This window comes from Boleophthalmus pectinirostris, unplaced genomic scaffold (assembly GCF_026225935.1).
Source record: "Boleophthalmus pectinirostris isolate CB_2022bp ecotype Guang Dong unplaced genomic scaffold, ASM2622593v1 HiC_scaffold_4, whole genome shotgun sequence".
In the NCBI taxonomy this organism is placed as follows: domain Eukaryota; kingdom Metazoa; phylum Chordata; class Actinopteri; order Gobiiformes; family Gobiidae; genus Boleophthalmus; species Boleophthalmus pectinirostris.
In genome coordinates, this window is record NW_026571353.1 from 24736231 (window position 1) to 24758332 (window position 22102).

General features: G+C 37.4%; 1 protein-coding gene across 1 annotated transcript in view; it reads right to left on the reverse strand.

The window, feature by feature from the left end:
• Positions 1 to 3181: 3181 nt before the first annotated feature.
• commd10 (COMM domain containing 10) overlaps positions 3182 to 22102 on the reverse strand; it is an 84807-nt gene continuing 65886 nt past the window's right edge. Inside the window, exons 6-7 of the mRNA XM_020937945.2 lie at positions 5544 to 5603; positions 3182 to 3929 (exon numbers count right to left, since the gene is read on the reverse strand). Of these exons, the coding sequence (XP_020793604.1) occupies positions 3891 to 3929; positions 5544 to 5603 (99 nt within the window). The 3' untranslated portion in view covers positions 3182 to 3890. The remainder of the gene's footprint in view (positions 3930 to 5543; positions 5604 to 22102) is intronic.

A 22102-nucleotide genomic window follows, 5' to 3' on the forward strand; every position in this document is an offset into this window, starting at 1 on the left:
CAGAAAGAATTTAGTTATTGCATGAAGTTCTATCAAAAAATACTAAGTTAAGTGATGGTATATTTAAAAGTTCTCCTTAAAAAGTGACTTACTCCATAGTTTTGTACAAGGAAGTTTTAAAAATGTTTCATTGCATTTTATTTTAATATTTCAGCCATACATTATTGCATTTTGAGAATATGTAAGTACACAACCAGTCAAAAGTTTCAACATACACATATATAGATACAGATTTTTTTACTACTTTCTACATTTTGGAAACATGCCTTATCATCATCAAATATATGAAGCAAGATGCAGTATTATGTAGTAAAGAAAAAAATGTTTAGTGGCTACTTTGATGGTTTGAATTATTGAAAAATTTATTCATTTACCTTTTTTTTCCCTGTTTAAAATAAACTAGTTAAATACAAAGCCATTTTAAAGCCTCTCAGAAAATCACTGAAGTGTTGACTTGTTGGTACACATGTACGTTGAACATTTTACTCAAACCAACCTATTTTATATCATATTTTAAATGCAAGCCTCTCAAATTCCCCATTGAAATGAATAGGAAAGTGTCTGAAAGCAAAAGTAGGCTGGTCACAATAAGGTCAATAGGCTACATAGAAAAGCTCGCCCACTGCATTTGACCCATCCTGCTACTCTGGTTATGGGTCAGTTACTTGTCCAAACGTAGTAGTATGCTCTAAATTCACATCTGCAGATATATATTTATCTATTTGCAGCCTCTTTTTTTTTTTTAACAATGTCCATGCTTTTTGAAAATATACCGAGATTATGTCATTTGACTTTAACTTGGTTTGTTTTGTTGCATGTTGTTATTCTTTTGAACTGTTAAAAATAATGATAAAAGCTGTTTTCATGTGGCTGTGGCATGAGTTATGGAGGCATTATATTCTAAAGCAAGTACACATTTATTTTATGAAGAGCAATACCTGTCAGTTTACATGATCCAATATAGTACTTAGAGGTATTTATGGCCCCAGTTCAAGGCAGAGTTCTCATAGTAAAGTGAGTAATAAAATAAAACATTTTACAAGGTGGAAGTGGGTGTGATATCTGTATTAAGTTGTGCACTCCACCTGCCAATTACCCAATTAGAATGGCAGACTGCAACCAAGGCTTAAAACAGAAAATGGGAAAAGAGCAGTAGAAGGGAACTGCAAAGTGGCCTAGGCTAGAGCAATAAAAAATAAGGCGGTGAAAGAATTTAAACTAAAAAGGTTTTTGACATTTTAAAAGTGTAGTGTGTGACTTATCTCGAGTATTAAGGTGACCTAATGCCATACTGAGGAACATTCCAGGCAAAGCAATAACATCTCCATGGAGACAAGCAACTGGTAGACACGCCACTAGAAAAGATACACAGTGCATCTTTAAATTACTCATATTACGCTGTTTTTTGATCTATGTAATGTTTTTTGCTCATCAAAAACATACCTGGAGTTTTGTTTCATTCACATGTTTAACACACAAACCCTGGATATCTTCTCTCAAACAGAAAACACTCTGTTCCACCTTGTGATGTCATGTGGTAACACAGGAAGTGCTCCACTGTGTTTTTAAACTCCATACAAATTCATTAGATTAATTTGGATGATTTCAGCCCTGGAATCGACTATCTCTATTGAACAAAAAGTAAAAGGTAGCAGTTAACTTGAAAACTACCAATTCATGACATCAGAAATAAGTAAGTCTTTATTTATATAGCGCTTTTCACAGACATTTTCTGTCCCCAAAGACGCTTTACAGTGCATTATTCAGCATTATTCATTCAGCATTCATTCATTCATCCAGCATTAGATTAGAAGGTGGAACAGAGCATTTTGAGCTTTGGAGATGCAGACAGACTTATAATAAAAGGTTGTGTGTGAATGAAACAAAACACAACTCCAGGTATGTTTTTGAGGAAGTAACAGCATTTTAACATGGCTTAAAGAGACTCATAAGGGTAAATTTTGCGTAATATAGGACCTTTCAAGGGACAGTCTGGAATTTTGGACATAGGACCTCATTTCCTAGTGAGCCAGAGTGTTGGAGACGTGTGGAGACACTTTTTTAAATATTCCATCCAGTCCTTGTATTTGCAGAGGTTGCTAGTGCTAGGCTAGTGCATGTCAATGGCCATAGTTAGTGTGCCAGTAAAAACAGTCTTACCCACTCCACAAAGCACCCGAAGCAAATCTATTATTATGCCAGACTGTTTATGTGAATGTCTGTCTCGATATAATAACTTTAGAAATAAAACCAACCTTGCATTTGAAGAATTTATGTCTGAGGAGCAGCAGTGAGTTGTACTTCCTGGCAGAAAGCTTGGCAGCGGCGGACTGATATCACCTAACACCTGCCTGATGCTGAGAAAATAGTCCTTCAACATGCAACAGTTCATGCGATGCAAGGTTAGTTTTATTTCAAACATTGTTCTATCAACACAGACATTTACATCAACAGTCTGGTGATTTGCTTCAGGTGTTTTGTGGAGTGGGTAAGACTGTTTTTAGTGGCAGACTAACTATGGCCATTGACATGCACTAGCCTAGCACCAGCGACCTCTGCAAATACAAGGACTGGGGGAAATATTTAAAACAGTGTCTCCATACATCTCCAACACTCTGGCTCACTAGGAAATTAGGTCCTATGTCCAAAATTCTGGTCTGTCCCTTTAACAGTTAATGTAGCAACAGTGATCTGTTTGTGAAGCCTTGTTTTATAGAAAGCGGTGGCAGATTTCACAATGTTTCTCCTGCCAAATTTAAAACCTTTTTTCAAACGACTCAAAAACAAACAAAATTGGACACAATCAACTAAAAACTATGGTAAGGACAACACCTGGAAAAACTCACATTGGAGAGAAAATAAAGACAGATGCAGTTGGACATGTTACAGCCCAAATCCACACACAAAACTCACAGCCAATGATGGTCGCCATGCCTCCCAGGACTCCCATCTGTTAAAGCAGCAGTCCAGGTTGGTTATAATGAGAAATAATGAGCTTCAACAAACAACAACAGATTGGGAGGATACTTCAGTTATTCTAGTTTTATTTTTTTTATTTTTTTTTTATGGAATGGACTCAACTTTTTCTTCAGTTCTTCTCTATACTGATGTGGTTCCAGTGTTTCGTTGAGTAACACTTAACTACAAATCCTCCACGTAAATAAACAATCACATGAGCAAATGAAACTGAAAAAAGTTATTTATTTAATGTGAAATGTACATTAAATACAAGATACTATGCATACTGTTAAGAGGATGTGAAAACTATTTATGGGGAGCATGCACAAAAAGCAAACAAATCACTATGAACAAGTGAGATAATATTTTATAAAACTACTTAAGGACAAAATAGTTACTAGGATACGAGGGATGCACTGATCTTCTGAAAATATATAATATAACATATAAATCGATGCAAGAAGACTAATTATGGTTTGTAAGAAAGAATGTTTGAACTTTTATTGACTCTGTGGTTACTTGAGAGATAAATAACAGCTACATGGCACTTATTTTACTTTTTTCCAAAAGAAATTAATGCTATTTTCAGTCTCTGCACTTGTACCTATTGATATCGGGTATTGGCAGATACATAAAGCTAAAAAGAAATCAGTATCGGTACTGAAAAAGTCAGATCAATGTATCCCTAGAAGAAAGTCTGACTGGACATATTGTTTTGTAGCTTTGTTATCATAGTTCAGTCAAACAAAGAGTTTCCAACTTAAAGACAGAAAAACACATGTAGTATTAGTCGTACTAGTATTCAGATTTGGTCACAATTTGTCTGTAATGAATCAGAAATAAAATGGCACTGGTGGAGCAGAGCAGCTGTTTAGACTTGCAGCAATAACAGCCCGGTGCAGGTGCGTGGTCAAAGCAAAGACCACCCCACTTCATGTCAGGGAATCCAACTGGCCTTGGACAGTTTCAAGCTGGAATACAAAAGAGAAAAAATATCATAGTTAGAAGTTCAAGTTTGTAACTATTTTACAGCAGGCCCGGTTCTAGCCTTCTGGATTTTGGTGAGCAGACTGAAACTAAAGGTGTATGTGTATTTGTATTAGGCAGTAGGTTTTTTGAGGTGGTCAGTAGTTTGAGTTGTCTATTGATACTTTGCAGTGACATTACATCATATAGTATCTGTGTGTATCTCTATCGGTGAAATGATCAGCATTTGTCTGGGTGACACAATGCACACTTTAGTATACACTGTGAAAAAAGTTTTAAGATAGAAAAAATTATAAAATGGATTCAAGCAACACATTTTCAGTCAGAGCGTTCATGGTCCTGTTTAGGTGTTTAATTTTCAACAAAAAGGTGAGTGTGAGAAACTGAAAAGCTGTTGGCTAGTTAGATTGGTCCAATTTTACGAGCAGGAGACTTTTTTAAGGGCACAAATCATCTCACCTGTTGTAGTTCCAGCTAAGCCAGCTCTTTCTGTTCAGACTGTGTTAAAATAAAGCTCACATTAAAGTCTAACTTGAGTAACAGAGCTTCTAACAGAGTAGTGCCTTCAGGTAGCATCACACCCCCGGGGAATGTTGGTGACATCAACTTCAAAGTATCAATAGCTTGTGCCAGCCCTGGAGCAAAGTTAAATATGGACGACAATGACTAGGCCTACATCTTAACATAATATTCATTACGGATCAAGTCTTTTTTTATGCTTATCTTCTGACCCAACCCAAAACATGCTGCATTGGTCTCCAGGAAGAAAAGTTGATAGCTAAGGTCAATTAAATACAATCAATCAATGAACCTGCCCAGGACTACAGGTAGAAATTAGCACTGGTGCTACAACCTGGTACAATGCATCTCTCCTGTCAAGGTTAATGTATAAATTGTGTGCTGTCCCTGTCTCAAATAAATAAACAAATAAATAAATAAATCTATGTTATAATGTTGTTTCCTCATCAAAAACATACCCAGAGTTGTGTTTTGCTTCATTCACACATGTTTAACACACAAACGCTGCATAATTAGAGTTTTCTCAAACAGAAAATGCTCTGTTCCACCTTGTGATGTCATGTGGTAATACAGGAAATGCTCCACTGTGTTTTTAAACTCCATACAGCTTCATTAGAGTCATTTGGATTATTACAACCCTCGAATTGCCAATCTCTCCTGAACCTTAACACTTGAAAATTACCACTTTATGACATCACAAGGTAGAACAGAGTATTTTGAGTTCTGGAGAATAAGACGACCGAATAATAAAGAGTTACCCAAACACATGTGAATGAAACAAAATGCAACTTCAGGTATGTTTTTGATGAGGTAACTGCATTAAAAAATGGCTTAAAGCTCACAAGAGTTACTTTTGTGTAATATAACACCTTTAAGAATGATTAGTAACGACTTTATCAGTACCCTAACTCCTTACCCTCTTTTTTAAGCAACTACAAAGCCTGAATCATTCTTAATAAACTGTTCACTATGCATTAACTCTTTGTTCATGCTTTATTAAGACTAATTAAGGTATAGATATTGTAAAGGTACCTGACAATAACATTTATATAGGACACGAACTTAGTGGGAGTACAGACCTTGTTATAGAACTCAAGCAGCTCCTGGTGGTTGAACTCTACAAAGACGTTTTCCTGAGCCTGGAGAAAAGAAAAAAACAAAACAAAGTGAAAACTGAAGCCAGAGAAGAGTCTGGGAGCAGAGGGGCAGTCGTGTTCGTCAGCAGGCCCAGTGCTTTCTATAAAAACCTTCATTAATTATTGCAACTCTCTGGCCAGCCTGTTCCCTCCTCTTATCCATCAGAGGGTTTAAAAATACACCAAGGCTGCTGTCCACCTGCACATGGGGAGAAGAATACTGCTTTTTCTATTTTAAAAGAGGTTGTTATTAAGTATTATTATTTTTATTATACATAAGACTATTATGGCAAAATATTAGAGACACACCAATCCAGCCCTCTTAGTTTAGAGTATGAAATGCTGGCTGTAATCATCTGCCAATATCTAATATCAGCTAAAACCAGGGCAATGAAAAGAGGTTTTTGTTGAAGGGAAATTAAATTCTTCAAAGAATTATAGAACAGCAATGAATAGATAAAGAAATTAAAGATGCACTACATAATAACTTTTCTGGTGGAGGGTCTGCCACCTGCTTGTCTCCACTAAGATGTAATTGCTTTGCTAGGAATGTTGCAGTGTACAGCATTTATCTCAACTATCCCAGACTAAGCACCAAGCCAGTGCACTAGGCTAAGTTACAAGTCAGATCTGTGGAAAGGAGACCCTGGTTACAGTAAGACTGCATATTTTTCCTACCTGTTTTAACCGCCTTAATGCTTGAATTTATATAGATGTATATAAAAAATGTTTTGTGTGTGTTTTTGCCTTTGAGTAGATGGTAAATTAAGTTGAGATTATTAATTTGACTATAGCAAAAAAAATAAAAAATAAAAAATAGATATAGAAATATGGATATGTTGCAAATTTGAGACAACGAGAAACAAATGATTGCCAAAGGTTCCAAGGAAGGTCCTGCATATGCACTAACCAGATTTGGGGGAATGCAGCCACTATCTTGTCTTATATCTTGATCCAAAACGGTTTGTTGTATATTTGTGACAGTCGGCGTTAAGGGGTTAAGCAATAAAAAACAGATGAGTCTAAAGCCATACTGTGGAATCAAGCAAAGCAAAAACAACTCTATGGAGACAAGCAGATGGTATTCCTCCTTTAAGAAATTATAAAACACTGTGGAATTATGGACCAGTGAATGTCTTGTTATGTTCATTGATAGCCAAAGTTTTAATGACTGAAGCCAGGTAGTACAATTTTGTTTTGAATGTAGTAACAGAATATAAGAAGTGTATGAGAAAAGGACTTTTGTGACAGACCAAAATATCTGCTGGCCAATAATTGGACTTTGTAGCTAATTGTCTATAAGCCTTTAATTTCCAGCACAGGATGGTATTTTGTTTTGGGTGACATGAAGTAAAATACCCATAAAGCTTTATTTGAACACTTTTGTGCAAATAGATCACTGCTGAAAACATGACAACACAGCTCTCTTATGGGTTTGTGGGAGGGGGGAAAGCCTCTGGGTGAGATTTTAGTAAATGTGAATTATTTTATTTGTGGGAGAAAATCTAAATTGGCTCCACACCTCAGCCCAAAAATACTGCCAGAGCCCATTGGCCATCAGTTGCTCTGGATTCTAGATAATCAGCAGCAGCCATGAAAAAAAAAAAAAAAAACATCAGTCAACCTCTAATGTTTACAGTACAACTATATTACAATTTCACAAAAATCATTCTGAATAAAAATCGCATTGACAATTCAAATTTCAGCAATTTTCAACAACATCATCTTGTCTTGTACGTGGAAGCTTTTTGTCCCCCTCTTTTGTTTCTCCTCCGAAGAGACTAGCAGACTGCAAACTGGGGCACATATCTCTAAAACACAAGAAATCAAGGCCAACCAGCGCGGGCCTGCTATCACCATCACTGTTATCATCGCTCCATCCAAACAAAAGCACAACAATAATCTTTCCCAGGGAGCAGAACAGCACCCACTTTATCAGAAAACAGCTGTAATGTTGGACTGCTTTCTTCAATGAGAGGGGGCCAGTGTAGTGAAGTGCACTCAGAGCTGGAGAGATGTCCAAAAAGCCCAAAAAAGTGACAAAAGACAGAGTTGCCGTGGTGAAAATTGTGAGTAAATAGAAGAGTGTTTTGATTGCACTTACTAGCTGTCTCCTTGCAGAATTAATGGCGCCTAGGGGCTGGAGGCTTACTTAGGGGTTGGGGGGAAGCAGGCCATGAGTCACAGAACATTACTGGCAGAAATTATAATTAGAAGTAACATAAAGTTCAGTTCTTAATAGAGTTAGAGCGATGATCTATTTTTAGCATCGGCTAGGCATGTTGATGTGCTCTTGATGTGATGTATCTACCATAGGCTAATACCTACAACTAAAAGGGCTATATTACAGAAAGTGACTCTTGTGAGCATTAAGCCATGTTAGAATGTTGTTATCTCTTTAAAAACATACCTGGAGTTGTGTTTTGTTTCATTCACACATTTGAATAACCCATTTTTGTTCCAATTTGTGATATCATGAAGTGAAATTATCCATATGATTCAAGTGAAGCTGTATGGAGTTTAAAAACACAGTAGAGCATTTTCTGTATTGTCATGTGACATCACAAGGTGAAATATTGTTTTCTGTTTGAGAGAATAACTCATCATAAATGTGCAGGGTTTGTGTCTTAAACATGTGTAAATGAAACAAAACACAACTCCAGGTCTGTTTTTGATGAGGAAACTACATTAAAACATAGATCAGAAAATAGAGTAATGTGGGCACTTTAAAATGTCTGTATGTGCACAATGTTTTCTTCATAGCCTCATTCATTAAATGTCACTGAGTTGTACTTTTATAATTAAATTTATGCACATAATAGTATAAGTATTGAATAAGTATTGCATATTTTTTACCATATATCTATGTCAATCTGTCCAGGAAATAGAGAAAAGGCTACGTTTCCAAAACCTGGCACAGACATTTGTCCAGGTCATTTTTTAAAGTGCAGTACCTTGATAAACATAATTTAATCAAAATTTGTAATTTGATTTCTTAGTTTTTGTCTTTATACCATATAAAAAGTAGAGAGGTCCATAGCCTGTTCCCACAGTTAATTGCAGATTGACTGATGATTGCAGAAGGTTGAAACTAAATCATTTTGCTAATTGATTAACTTGTAAATTGTTTTCTTTTCTTTTATTTCATTTGTTGTTGTATTTTTATTAATTGGTTCATTCTTAAAAGGCTAATGAGAATGAGACTAATGTTTGTATTAAATGTTCCCCCTGTGATGAAGTTGTGCCGCTTGAGGACATTGTGCTTATATAAAGACAATTTTGGTTGTTCAAAAACACTACACTTTTCCTGTGTCACTTTGGTGCAATTACTGCTCTGTCTGACTCACAAAACCTTTCAGCACCTGTCTGTTTGTACTCCAGACAACATATCATTCAATTGCTAAATTAGCTGACTATTACTTCAATAGAATAGCTGTGATTAATCCAAATAGTTGTATCATAGACTGTATATATGAATGGGCATATCTAAGTGGTTCGTTCTAGCTCTGGTTGCAGTTAACGTCTATAGAAAAATACTCTACTCTCTGTAACTGCTGCTGTCATTTGGGTCTTAAAATTGTCATTTGGGTCTTAAAATGTTTATATTATCTTGCTCTATATGATCCTGGAGTTTTTATTTCACTATTTTGTCCATAAATCAAGATATCAACATCTATAAGAGACCAATCCAGCACCTGCTTTCCCCAAGGTCACTCCCACTAACGTTAGCAACAGGTTGATTGACAGCCTCGTTGCTAAGGGCCTGCCCCCTACCAAACCAGTCGGCGAGAAAGTGCGTGTACATTCAAAGGCCTAACTCCTCATTGTCTCTTTAGATTCACACTCGGATTTCTAAATATGTAGCCAGGCTGGTGCCATCTAGTGTCTCCGCTCAATTTCCAGCGAGTAGGTCAGGAGTCGGAATACAGTAGATGATTTGCAAGAACCCTGGAAGTGCAAGTCCGGGCACTAGCCAATCAGAGAAGAGCCAGACATTCTGTGTTGGCAACGATTCCCAAGATCGAGGATTTAAAGCCGGAACAAAGAGAATGTTTGGTGAATTTTATCAAGGGCAAAGACATTATTGCCCTTCTTCCTACGGGATTCGGGAAAAGCGTAATATACCAGTTAGCACCGTTAGCAGTGCATTACATACGTCACGATCAAATAGCAGCGTTTGGTTACCTGCCTACCGTCGAGCGATCTAATTCTAATGCTGCAAGATCAGATGGTTTCCAAGAAGTGAAACTGGCTGATGAATCAGGCTACTAAATATGGGCCCTGGTTGCAGATTAGTAACTAACTGCTAGCCTCGTTGAGTTCCTCTGGTTGCAGCTGAATGCTGTGGGTGATGTCCACTCCTTTTCATCCGCTTCTATTATACAGTTGTATATGAGTCTATGAGTTGTATACAGATACTTTCTCATTCACTTACTGTGTATGGGCAGACTTAGATTTACCACGTTCAAAGCAGGACCTCTGGCTGTAATCACTCACTGTATTCTAATGTCATGTTAAATTACCATAAAGTGCCAGTGCTCTACACATTGTTTTACTGGGGTCAGACTGAGGGCTGAAGCTGACAGTGTATCTGAAATGCCACGTCACTCAAATAAAAACTCAACAAACACAATCCAACTCTGGGGCTAAAGTCTGCCTTTATTCTGCTGCATGAGACACTGACAGAGCATTATGCGCACATGTTTGAGTAATTCTGTGTTACAGGACTATCTACATCTTCAAAGCTCAAAATGCTCTGATACACCTTATAATGTCATCAAGCGGTGGTTTTAAAGTTAACAGCTATTTTTTTTAGCTTGAATTGAACTATTGAACTGTTATACACTAGAGTAGCCACATTTTCATTTTGTCTTTTGTTCAGAACACAAAAAGACTGCAATATTTTCTGATGTACTGAGGGCAGCAAATGATCCAAATGATTCTAGTGAAGGTGTATGGAGTTTAAAAACAGAGTGGAGCACTTCCTGTATTACCACATGACATCACAAGAACATGTTTTTTACTCAAACAGAAAACACTAACTTAAAAATGCAAGATTTGTGTGTTAAATGTGTGCATGAAACAAAACTCCAAATATGCTTTAATGAAGATACAACATTAAATCATAGATCTAAATTGTGCATAATACAGGCCCTTTAAGATGCTGCTACCATTCAACCCACTTCACTGTTCCTCCAGGCCCAGTTTTTACCAAGAACAACCCAACGCAGCTCTGACAGATCTGGGCTAACACTAATGGGGATAGGAGGCACCATTATCTTCATCATCACCGTCATCATCCTCCTCACACGCCCACAGCACAAAGGGCACAACACAGAAGACGGGGTTAACACGGAAACGTAATTATTAATTGACTCACAGCTGCTACTCACGCATGAGTCTTGTTTTATGTCAAAATAGGTTAAGAGCTACGGGAAATTAGACATAAGAAAAAGAGTATAAGTTTGTGAATATAATGTTGAATTGAGTGTTTAGAGAACTTTGAAAAATAGATATGGTGTAGTAATTAAGACTAAAAATTGTTATCATAGTTTTACATCAGTTAAGCGGCAGTAGGTGGAAAAAAAAAGTTCAAAAGAAAAGTACAAAAACACAGGAAGTAGCTCTACCAACACTGGCAATTCCATCCAAAATCCAGGGACAACTTTATCTTTAATTAAAGTATAATAATCATATATTAGTGTAATAATAACTACTGTGTAATATACAGTTTGATGGGTGACATGTTTCTACATAGTCTGCTTTCTACAAAATGTAAATAATAATAATAAGAAGAAAATAAGAATAAGAGATTTTAATACAATTCTAACTATTATGACATTCAGTACGTTTGAGTGAAATGAATCATACACATTTTATTGCAATGTCCCGCTTCATATGTTAAAACCATTAAAAAATGAGAGGCGTTCTTCTCTTTGCAAGGCCTCCTTTTACATAGCTGTGGTCATTATTCCCACTATTCAATATAGATCAGATTGTAATTTCCATCTGAATTGTAAAACAGCACAATAAATCCAGGGGAGTATGTGGCAGCAGTAGCTAAATAGTAAGAGCAATTGGAGAGTAAGTTAATAGGATATTGAATGTATTAATATCACTGCAATGAGACCACAGAATGGATACTTCACTGTCCCAAGTTCCACCGTATTGAACATAATAATAAGCCTGAATGATATAGATGTATTTCTGCTTTTAATGGGCTATTACAACCTGAAAGAAATGTTTTGTACTAAAACTCCCACAATATTGAGCATTATGACAACACACAGGGGCCTTGGTAATGATATTATTTGTCTTAATGTTATTTTACTGCCTTTATTATTGCCTTTGTTGACAGATGCAACCAAGTGCCCATTTTCCATTCTCCTTTTTACCAAATCGATGAGTACAAAATGATTCACTTGTGCTCTATGTAACTTTTTTTTGATGAGGGTCTGCTACCAGTTTGTCTCATGGGATGTTATTGCTTTCCCTGGAATGTTTCATAGAATGCCATTAAACTATCTAGCTTGTATTTATTAATTACAGGAGTTTTGTGGCTAAAAAAATGGTACTCACATTTGTTACTGTAAGTGGGATTGTCTCTCCACAGACTTGACCCATAAATTGGCTTGGTGATGTCTCTTATTCATTCCAGGCAGAGCAATAACATCTCCATGGATACAAGCAAGTGGCTGACCCTTTCCCATAACAGATACATTATATTATGTCTAAACAGTGTACTATTTGTACTCTTAAAGGTGCACTATGCAACTTTTTGGTTGGTCGACCATCACCTGCTTATTTCTATAGATACGTCAGTGCTCTGCCAGCAATGTTCCACAGTATAACATTACATAGAGCTACCTCACATTTATTCAGTTACTGGTGGTTTTAGGCTACGTTTATATGATGACAGTCTGAACAAGATGCAAAAGCTGCGTCGCTTCTTCTGCATTTAGAAGAGCGTTTTTGGGAGGACATCTGCATGCATACGGTGCAGTGTGCGTGTGTGTGGAATTCGATTGAGTATACTTGTACAGCAACAAGAGCATCTTTGGATTTACGGAAGTTTTGCATTTTTATCAGCTACTCCTTCCACAAAGTTGTTCCACCATCGACCGGTTCTCCCAGATCTCGTCCACAGCCGTCTGGCTCGCCTGCAACAAACTGGTACATCTAGAATTTGGTGATTGCAGATCCTTCTCTGTTCACTGATAGTATCTCTGCATATTCTGTACATTTCCTGTAAGTTTATTAGAGCTGCCAGAGCAGCTTGAAGGTCCGACGCATGGAAATGATCTGACATGTTTTTTTCTGTGTATTGCATGTATGTGATGTATACGCATACGCAATGTGAGCAGATTTGACCAGAGTTTTGTGTCTTGGGCAGTGTAGACAGAAACGGTACGATGGAGCGTATTCAACTTTTCCATTCTAGTGGGCGGTTTCAGATTTTTGGTTTTTAAGCTCCAAAAACACTGTCATGATCTAAACGAAAGGAACTTCAGATAAAATATTTGTTGTGTTTTCCTGCAAGCATTCTCATGTAAACAGGCTCTTAGTGCTCAAAAATACATAAAAAAAAAAGAAAACAGGTAGTCTGACTGTGAGCGGGGCTGCCTCACCACAGATCTGACCTGTGATCTTGGCCTGGTGTGGTCTCCATGATGACAGAAAGTTTTAATGCCATACTGTGAAATATTACAAACAAAGCAATAACATCTTACACATTGCACCTTTAAATCAACAAACATAAAAATATATATAACCTAAACAGTGTATGTATAATACTTCAAAATTCATCTAAAAGTCATATTTTCTAAGCTCGATTGAAAAAGTAAACACGTCGAAAGTAGGTTAACACTGTGCTCAGACTGTGGCGTCAGGGCCGTCAGGTTTACATACAGAGTCTATGGGGGACATGTGTCTGAGCTCATCCAACATTTCCACGGCGTTTTGAGCGTTCAAATGGCATGTTTGAGCCAGAGATAAAACATCTGAACTTTCTGCAAAATCCGCTCTGCGTCAACAAGGAAAGGCGGTCCAACCAGAAGCATTTGATTTTGATTCCGCAGTGTGAACTCACTGCAAAAGCAAGTTAAAATGGCTTAAATTAAGAACATTTTACTTTATTTGAGTAGATTCAACTTCACAAGTAAAATTATCTACCCAGGGAGTAAGTGTTTTCTTAATTCAAGTTAACACTGGATTTTGTTTCTTAGTTATGTGCAAAGAGTTGTTGTTTTTCTTATCTTAGTATAGCATGTTTTTTCAAATTATCATAAGTACAAAAAGGCTTGTTCCATTTGTAGATAATTCTACTTGTCAAATGAAATGAATCAAACCATGATAAAACTGTGTTAACTCAAGTGATCTTAACTTGGTTAGATTTTAGTTTTTGCAGAGGGACAGAGTGCAATCAAATGAGACATGTCCCACCTCACGTGAGACTAACGTTTTCTAGATTAGACTAATTAAAACCATAGCATCTGATTTATTTTGTGTTGTCATAGTTCATATTTTATACAGTCCAAAGATCATGAAAGTATTTCTCCCAAACTGAGACTTGAGCTTTTTGAAGTTGTGCTACAGAGAGTGCATTAAGATAAACAAGACCAAGTCCTTTTACTGCTGATTGTAGCATGTCATCCCCAAGAACAAGCTGTACCTGGGCTGTCCGTGGCCCATTTTCCTCTTGATTTGAAAATAATTTGCAGTCTTCAGGAGATTTACAGAGACTTCCAGAGTGGGCCAATCAGAATGTCTCTTTTTCTATCAAAATGACACGTTACACTTGTGCTTTTATCCCGTCATGTGCTCGATGCTGTCAGTAAAGTCACTTTCACGAGACTGCAGAGTGAGTGAAGAATATAGAGGCAAAAAGAACTAGTTGTCAAAAATGTCTATTGCCAATGCAAGGGATGTGAATAAGTTCTGTGATATGTGTTTATAAAGAAAATGTGAATGGAAAAAAACATTATACAGATATTCAATCAATATTATGGCAATTAATAAAAAAAAATATGACAAAATATGCCTGTACGTCTTGGTTGAGTTTTTAGTGTCTCACAATAGTGAACAGGAAGCAAAGAAAAGAAAGGATTTAAAGATTTTGGTAGACTTAAATAGTTTTCATCATCTACAATTAGGGCTCAGCAAATAAATCTATTAAATTCAAGGTCAAATTTACTTGTTTGGAAGACTTTTTTTTTTTTTTACTTGCACTTAGAAAGTCTGCCCACAGCAGTCACAGGAGCAAAGTTTAGCACAGGGCCATACAGCGATGACTGTTTTGAAATCACGTCACGTCAAAGGAAATTTTGGGAATGCATGTTTAATGCAATAGTCTGTTTTATCTCATTCATAAAAGATTTCCCCAATGGCCAACGGATTAAATACAATCACTGAATACAATCTTTTCAGTTTTGACCATGTTCTGTAGTTTGCAGAAGATTTTTAAAGAAGGGGGGAAACTAAAATTAAATCGAAAATCTGGCAAAATCGCCCAGTCCTATATACAATGTATATATTATTTTTCATATCTTCAAAAATTGTGATATTATCTGTATTTAAATATAGCTTCCATTTATTGTTGGGTTCAACCAATAACCCTGTGGTTTGCAGCAAAAAGTTTTAACCAACCAAAAATCAAAACCAGGATCTCATACATTTTTTCTAAAAACATCTTGGCAACACTATTCAGATTTTAATATTCAGATTTCATTTTATTGTTAGTGAGAATACAAAGTCACGCTGCCCACACAATTCAACCAAGGAGTTGGCAAGTCATTCTCACGTTAAAATCTACATATGAAACTTTAATGCTCACACTGACAGAAGACAATGTCATACCTAAAATTACTTTGCACTTAAGACTTCATCAGGACGGTGTTTAAACTCACTCAGGAATGAGATGTCAGCCAGAAATCATCCTCAAATATGCAGGTCTACACTTACACAACCCAAGTGAAGCAGATGTGGCTATATGGCGTCAACGAATGTCAATCACTTCACAAAACTACAGCAGAAACATGGACTTTTCTGACAGGGTCTTATGGGACAAGACATGACAAAGACAGGTGGACTTTGGGCGGCAGTTTTACTCTGAGACTGAACTATATTTAAGCTCCTCATGATCCTAAATTACCACTTGTCACTGTCATCGTGACTACTGTTGAGTTTCCTTTCGACAGTCTCAGCCATATTGAATTGTCTTGAGTTTGACAGGACTGCTTGGTGACAGGTGGGCTCTTGTTACTGAGGACCTTGACAGCAAATTTGGCCATGTTGGACATCTGAATCACAGAAATAAGTGTACAAGAGACATTTCTATTTTATTTTATTTTACTTTTTTACATTATTTGGATCAGTTTCAAACAACTGAACCATAAACTCTTAACATGGCCTCCAAAGAATTAAAAATGAAATGAGGAGTAGGCCTGTCATGACAACAAAATTTTGATGTGCGTATTGATGAAGAAAATATAGACGATGAATGATAATATTGAAACTAATTTATGCGACTGAAACAAAAACCCTAAAGCAGGATTACCCCTCAATAAATACTGTTATCTATAATGAGTTACAGTACTGATTTATTCAACCTTTTATGGCTTAAATCTTATTGTGTAGCAAAAAAATTACCAAACATTTCCCATTAGTGCAAAGAAATTGTACACATGATAACTACTGACCCAGAAAAATATAGTTCCAGCTTTCATATATTGATCAATAAGTCGATATAGTAATTATCGTGACAGGCCTAAAAATGACTAATGCTTTCTATTTCCAAAGGGATTTCAAGGTTAAGGTACACTTTTCTTTTTTCATTTGCCATTTTCTGATCTATGTTATAATATTCAGTCCGGGTATTGCCAATCTCTACTGATCTAAAGGTAAAAGAAGCTAACTTGAAAACTGCCACGAGCTTTGGAGATGTAGACAGACTAATAATAAAACTCAATCGTGTGAATGAAAGCCAAATGCAGGTATGTTTTGGGGGATCTAACAACGTTCTAACATGGCTTAAAGCTCAAGAGTCATTTTTTGCATCATATAGGACCTTTAATCCACCTCTCAATCACAGCCATGAGAATTCAGACAGATAAGATTGGATCACACGTGTTTGTACAGTCTGAGAAAAGTGTGAACGTGGCCAGGCAGAGTAACTATGGGCGATATGAACACAAATCTTCCATTAAAAGTTTTAGGCAGCCCTCCTTAAAGTACCATAATTCTTCCTTAAATAAATACTCAACCATTCTGCTACTCCTCACACTAAGTCTTATCTGGTGAATGCCTTTGACAGGTTCCTTGTTTTACGCGTTACCCCACTTGACCCGAGGATTTCAACTACATCTAATGGCTGACAGGTCTATCGTGTCTGGTCCCTGCCTTGTCAATTGATAAGAAACATCATACTGTTCCACTGTCCATACTGACAAATTTATTGTGATAGACGGCCCAACTGGAAGCTAGGCCTGTCAAATCAAAATAGTTTAAGTCCTTCACAATGACTCATTCTGGGCAGAAATATCCAAAAATCCTCCCTGTAGTCCACCTGCAATGCATACATACAGAGCTCAAGTCAAAGCTGTCATATAAAATATTAAAATTCACAATGCTCCTGTGAGTTTTGAAATAGTTACCATGATAACTCCAACGGTGTTTTGATGAGGTAACTTGAAATGGTAAAGTTTAGATAAGTTTAGCACAATACAGGCACATTCATATTAAAGCAGTTCTATGTAACTTTTTTGTGGAAAGTCCGCCACATTCTGAGACGTTATTGTCAAGAATATTCCACAGTGTGAATGGCGTGAAATCTAATCTTACCGCTATGGAGACAAGCAATAGACCTTTTTCAAAATGGCCTGAAGTGCCGTGATGTAGAGTAAACGTCACTTACGTTAAGGTGTTTCTATGGCAAAATACCTGTGGAAATGTCTCACGTATTTTCCACCAGCATCAAAAATCTGCCTACTCAACACCAAATCTTCATCCAACAAGGTCCACAAAGGACATATTCTATCCATGAAGAATTTATACACAGCTATCAAGGTAATAAAGATGAAAACGTAAAGGCGAACAAGCATTAGTGAACTACTCCTGAGCAAAACTAACTTTATGGTCATGAATAAAACATAAGTACCTTGTCAACTCTAGACTGATTCCACAATTAAAATTAAGAATCAATTTCATGGTGTAGATATTAGCATAAACTGAGAGATTTGTGCAGTTTAAATGCTCGACATATAATCCCTGAACATATGTAGTATTTGAACTGCACAAATCTCAGTCTATGCTAATACCTACACCATGAAATCGATTTTTAATTTTAATCGTAGAATCAGTCTGAGTTAACAAGTTACTTATAGTTCATTCATGACCATAAAGTTAGTTTTGCTCAGGAGTAGTTCACTAATGCTTGTCGATATTTGCCTTTACGTTTTCATCTTTATTACCTTGATAGTTGTGGATAAATTCTTCATGGACAGAATATGTTCTATGTCGACCTTGTTGGATGAAGATTTGGTGATGGGACAGATTTATGAAGCTGGAGGAAAATATGCGAGACATTTCCATAGATATTTTGCCATAGGAAAGCATTAACATAAGTAATGTTTACCCTACATTGATGAACTTGCGGTCTATAAAGGGTTTATAGGCACAACCTGGCAAAGTTACAGGTCAGATCTGTGGAGTGGTAAGCTACCTTAAACACAGCATGCAATTTTCACCCATGAATAATTACTCACCATGAATAATATTAATCTCGTCAATAACAACTTGATAACAGTATTTTCATGAGCCTATAGACTCAGCTGAACTGTGTTGGTAAATGTCATTTCGGAGCTCCTTGACAGTTGGTCCAATTGCCCGGCCGCAGACTTGAGACACTGACATGCGAGACTAAGACAAAATGCGAGCGAGAATGCACAGGAGGCCCAACTGTCAGAATTTGGCAAATCCATATCCTCCTCCAAACACCGGCCTCCCCTTTCCTGACAGGAACAAGCACACACACAGACCCTGTCAATGCACTTTCAGTCCAATTTTAATTACACACAGAACCATCTCCAGGCTCGTCGCTAACCCAGTGCCTGCTGTATTGACTTACAGTGTCCATCGGCCTGTCCACATGCCTCAGAGCCTCCCTGTATGTGTCATTACCGTTTGTCAGTTAAAGCTAAGCGCACTCTGCCCACCTGTCTGCCTGTCTATATATGGGCCTGCCACTGCCAACCGCCGAATACAAGCCTCCTGCCATGAGAACTGCAGGCGGCCATCTTGGAACTGATTATCTACTTCAGAGTGAGTTCAGGAGGGTGCCACCTGTAATGTTTTTGAGATTAGCAAGGGAATGTGTCATGAAATTAAAAGACATTTGAGGACGCAGAGGACACGGGGAAATGGCAAACTTTTCAGTTTAAACAAATGTGAAAAACAGGACTAGTTCATTGCAGTTTGCAGTGGTGATTTTTTCACTTTCTCATGCAATCTGAACATCCTAATTAGTTCAGTGCGAGTTTATAAGTGCTTTTCACAACTCCAGAGACCAGTGGTTTTTGCTTTAATAGTAAAGTTAACAACAGCATGCTTACACACACTTCCTGACTGTCAGACAAAAAAATGCTTTATAATTAGATGCAGACAGCACACAGCCGACTTATGTTATGTCTTGCCTCAATACAAATATATTGTGCAAGCTGCTCTTGAGGTCAGACTATTTTGCTCAAATACAGGGGGAAAAAATTGAGCACACGATCAAGTTCAGAAATAGTTCAAGCATGTTCGGTCTTCTACATATGCGGGGCCAGTTTTAGGGATCCAGAAAAAATAATAAGCTTTTTTTTTTTCTTTTTCAAATGGGAGAAAATAGCAACTATGCATCGCATATGTCATTTCTGATAGAATTAGATGAGCAACAAGACTAAAGAAGTAGAATTAGGACTTTTTTTAAGTGGAAAGGTAATTTTACTACAATTTAACTTCAATTTGTGGTTGATATTAGCAAGTTTTTGTTGTCAGCCACAAAAGCAAGTCAAATGTAAGTAACAGAAGAACAAAAGCCAACACTAAGAACTTCCTATATACAGCTGGGTTGATGGAGCACCAGCTTAAGTAGAGAGGCCCAGACCATCTCCTCCAGGGAGTATTCCAAGTCATTCAAAAAACACCTGAGGGAAAAAAAAACTCCCAGTGGGACATGCCCAGAGATATCAGGAGGAATAGAACATATGCCCAACTCACCTCACTTGGCCTACAGCTTGATATCGCCATGGTGGGAAATGAACCCATTTTGTCCTCTTAATCTTGATCTCATAGGATTGACCAGAAAAAGAAGAGCTTTGGCTAATAGATCATCCCCCTATTCATTGCAACAGATCAGCACAACAACTCATAACTTACAATTTCTGAAACAAACTGAAAACTGAATAACCCTAGAAGAGCTCAATAAACTCCACAACACTTTGGTTTACAAAAACCTTCTGTACAAGGTGTTCTCTTTTAATTGTGTTTAAAATGTCTATTCCTGTTCAATTACCAATTGAATTAGGGGTTGTGCAGTTTAATAAGAAGAAGAATCTGATCAAATCTCAAAACTAGACATGGTTTAGTTCTGGTTTAGTCCTAGTTTAGACCTAATTTAGGCCTGTTTAAAATGTGAATAAATGTAATGTATGTAATGTAAAACTTTTTAAATCTTGTCCCAAAGAGAAAGGGTCCATTGTTGAATTTGGTGAATGTCCATGGCGTGCGGAGAGGGCCAGTGTTTATGCGTTCCAATGAGTTGAGCTACAAATCTGTCAGTAGTTTACACAGACACTCTGTCAAAGTCCGCAGCGCTGTCAAACCTGTGCACTTTAATGTCTCTATAAAGACTGTGGAGTTAGCATCAGTGCTACAGGTGATCCCCTTTAAACCCTCCATCTGCCTGGACTCCATCACCTCCTTCCAAAATAAACTGAGCGGACTGCAGCTGAGACACAGATGGGGAGGTACACAGCTGCACCAGAGTGGACTGACTAAGTTAGGACATTAACTGAGGAAAGGATGATTGAAGACACAATATGAGACACACTTAGATAAACACCACATTAGAATTGGGACTAAACCTGGACCAGAATTAAACTACAACGGAACCAAACTAAGCATACATCAAGATTAAACTGCACTCAAACCAGGACCAAACAAGTAAAAGTTATAATTCTTTCCTTAATATCAATATTTACAAATTATTAACCTAAAAGGGCTACACTTATAAAACTGAATGGAGAATTTAATTTGGCATTATACTTCTAGTGCTCGTGCCTCACATCAAGGAAGTTTCTCAGGCAGGGTGGGCCATGCACGCATGTTGGATGGGTTTTCTTCGGTCATGCGGGTTTATTCCATCAAAGAAAAACCATACTATAGAGGGGCAGAGGAGCTGATTCTCAAACAGGCTCCTACAGCTCCGCTCCAACAGTGAGAGATACAAGACTACATTTATCAAATCTAGTACTTTCTTACATCTAGCTAAGTGCTTACCTGTGTTACATACAAGTTTTGATTTTACTTCAGATAAGCTTCTGTTGCTGCACTAGATTCCTGTAAAAAACACCAAAGTGGATTTTTCATTCCCATCCCAAAAAAGCTTGGCATATTTTTCAATAACACCAACAGAAAAACAGGCGTTCCGACAGACCCCAACATGTTTAATCTTCCCATGACCCTTTGAGCCCTCCGCGACAAACAACCGACAGGAGCCACATATTGAAAACACACACACATACACACACACACGCACAACTAGACAACAACAAGAGCCCTTAGCCATCCAGCAGTGACATACATAGAGTCTCAAAACGTCAAGCATTCACTAAAAGCCTGCCTCCAACAATGAATAAGAGCTGTCAGGGCCCCAACACTGGAAGCTGCCAATCACCACTGGTATTTAGAACAGAACTGTGTGCAAGCGGAAATATGTGTACAGAAAGAGGAGGAAATATTCAAAAGAAAACAAGATTGCCAACACCATCGAATATACAGTACGTCACAATTCCCTCTAACTTTCCTCAACGTGGGACTTTGCTGGCCTAGAATTCATGATCACTCGGAATATCAGCCCTGAAAACATCCTCCTATATCTCGACAGCGCGTTTTGATTCTGCTCTCATTCTATCTCAACTCTAAATAGGAAGCACGCCGAGAACAGTGAAGCGCCAAGGGACGACGTCTGGGAAACTCTTGACAACAATCAAACCGAAAAAATAAGACAAGCAAAACAATAAACAAGAAGATTTGGAGAAGGCGGGAGGGTGCGCGCTTCCTCAAAAGCCTCAAAATAGCTTACAGTGGGGTACATGTATGCGGTAAAAACATTGGAACATTGCTAGCCATCTGTTGTAACCTCTCCTCACTAAGCAGAGCCTTCAGGCATTTTTCATAGACTGTCAAGGTGATTCTTCTATCTCTTTATTATCTTCACATGTTGAATGTAACATCTAATTCTT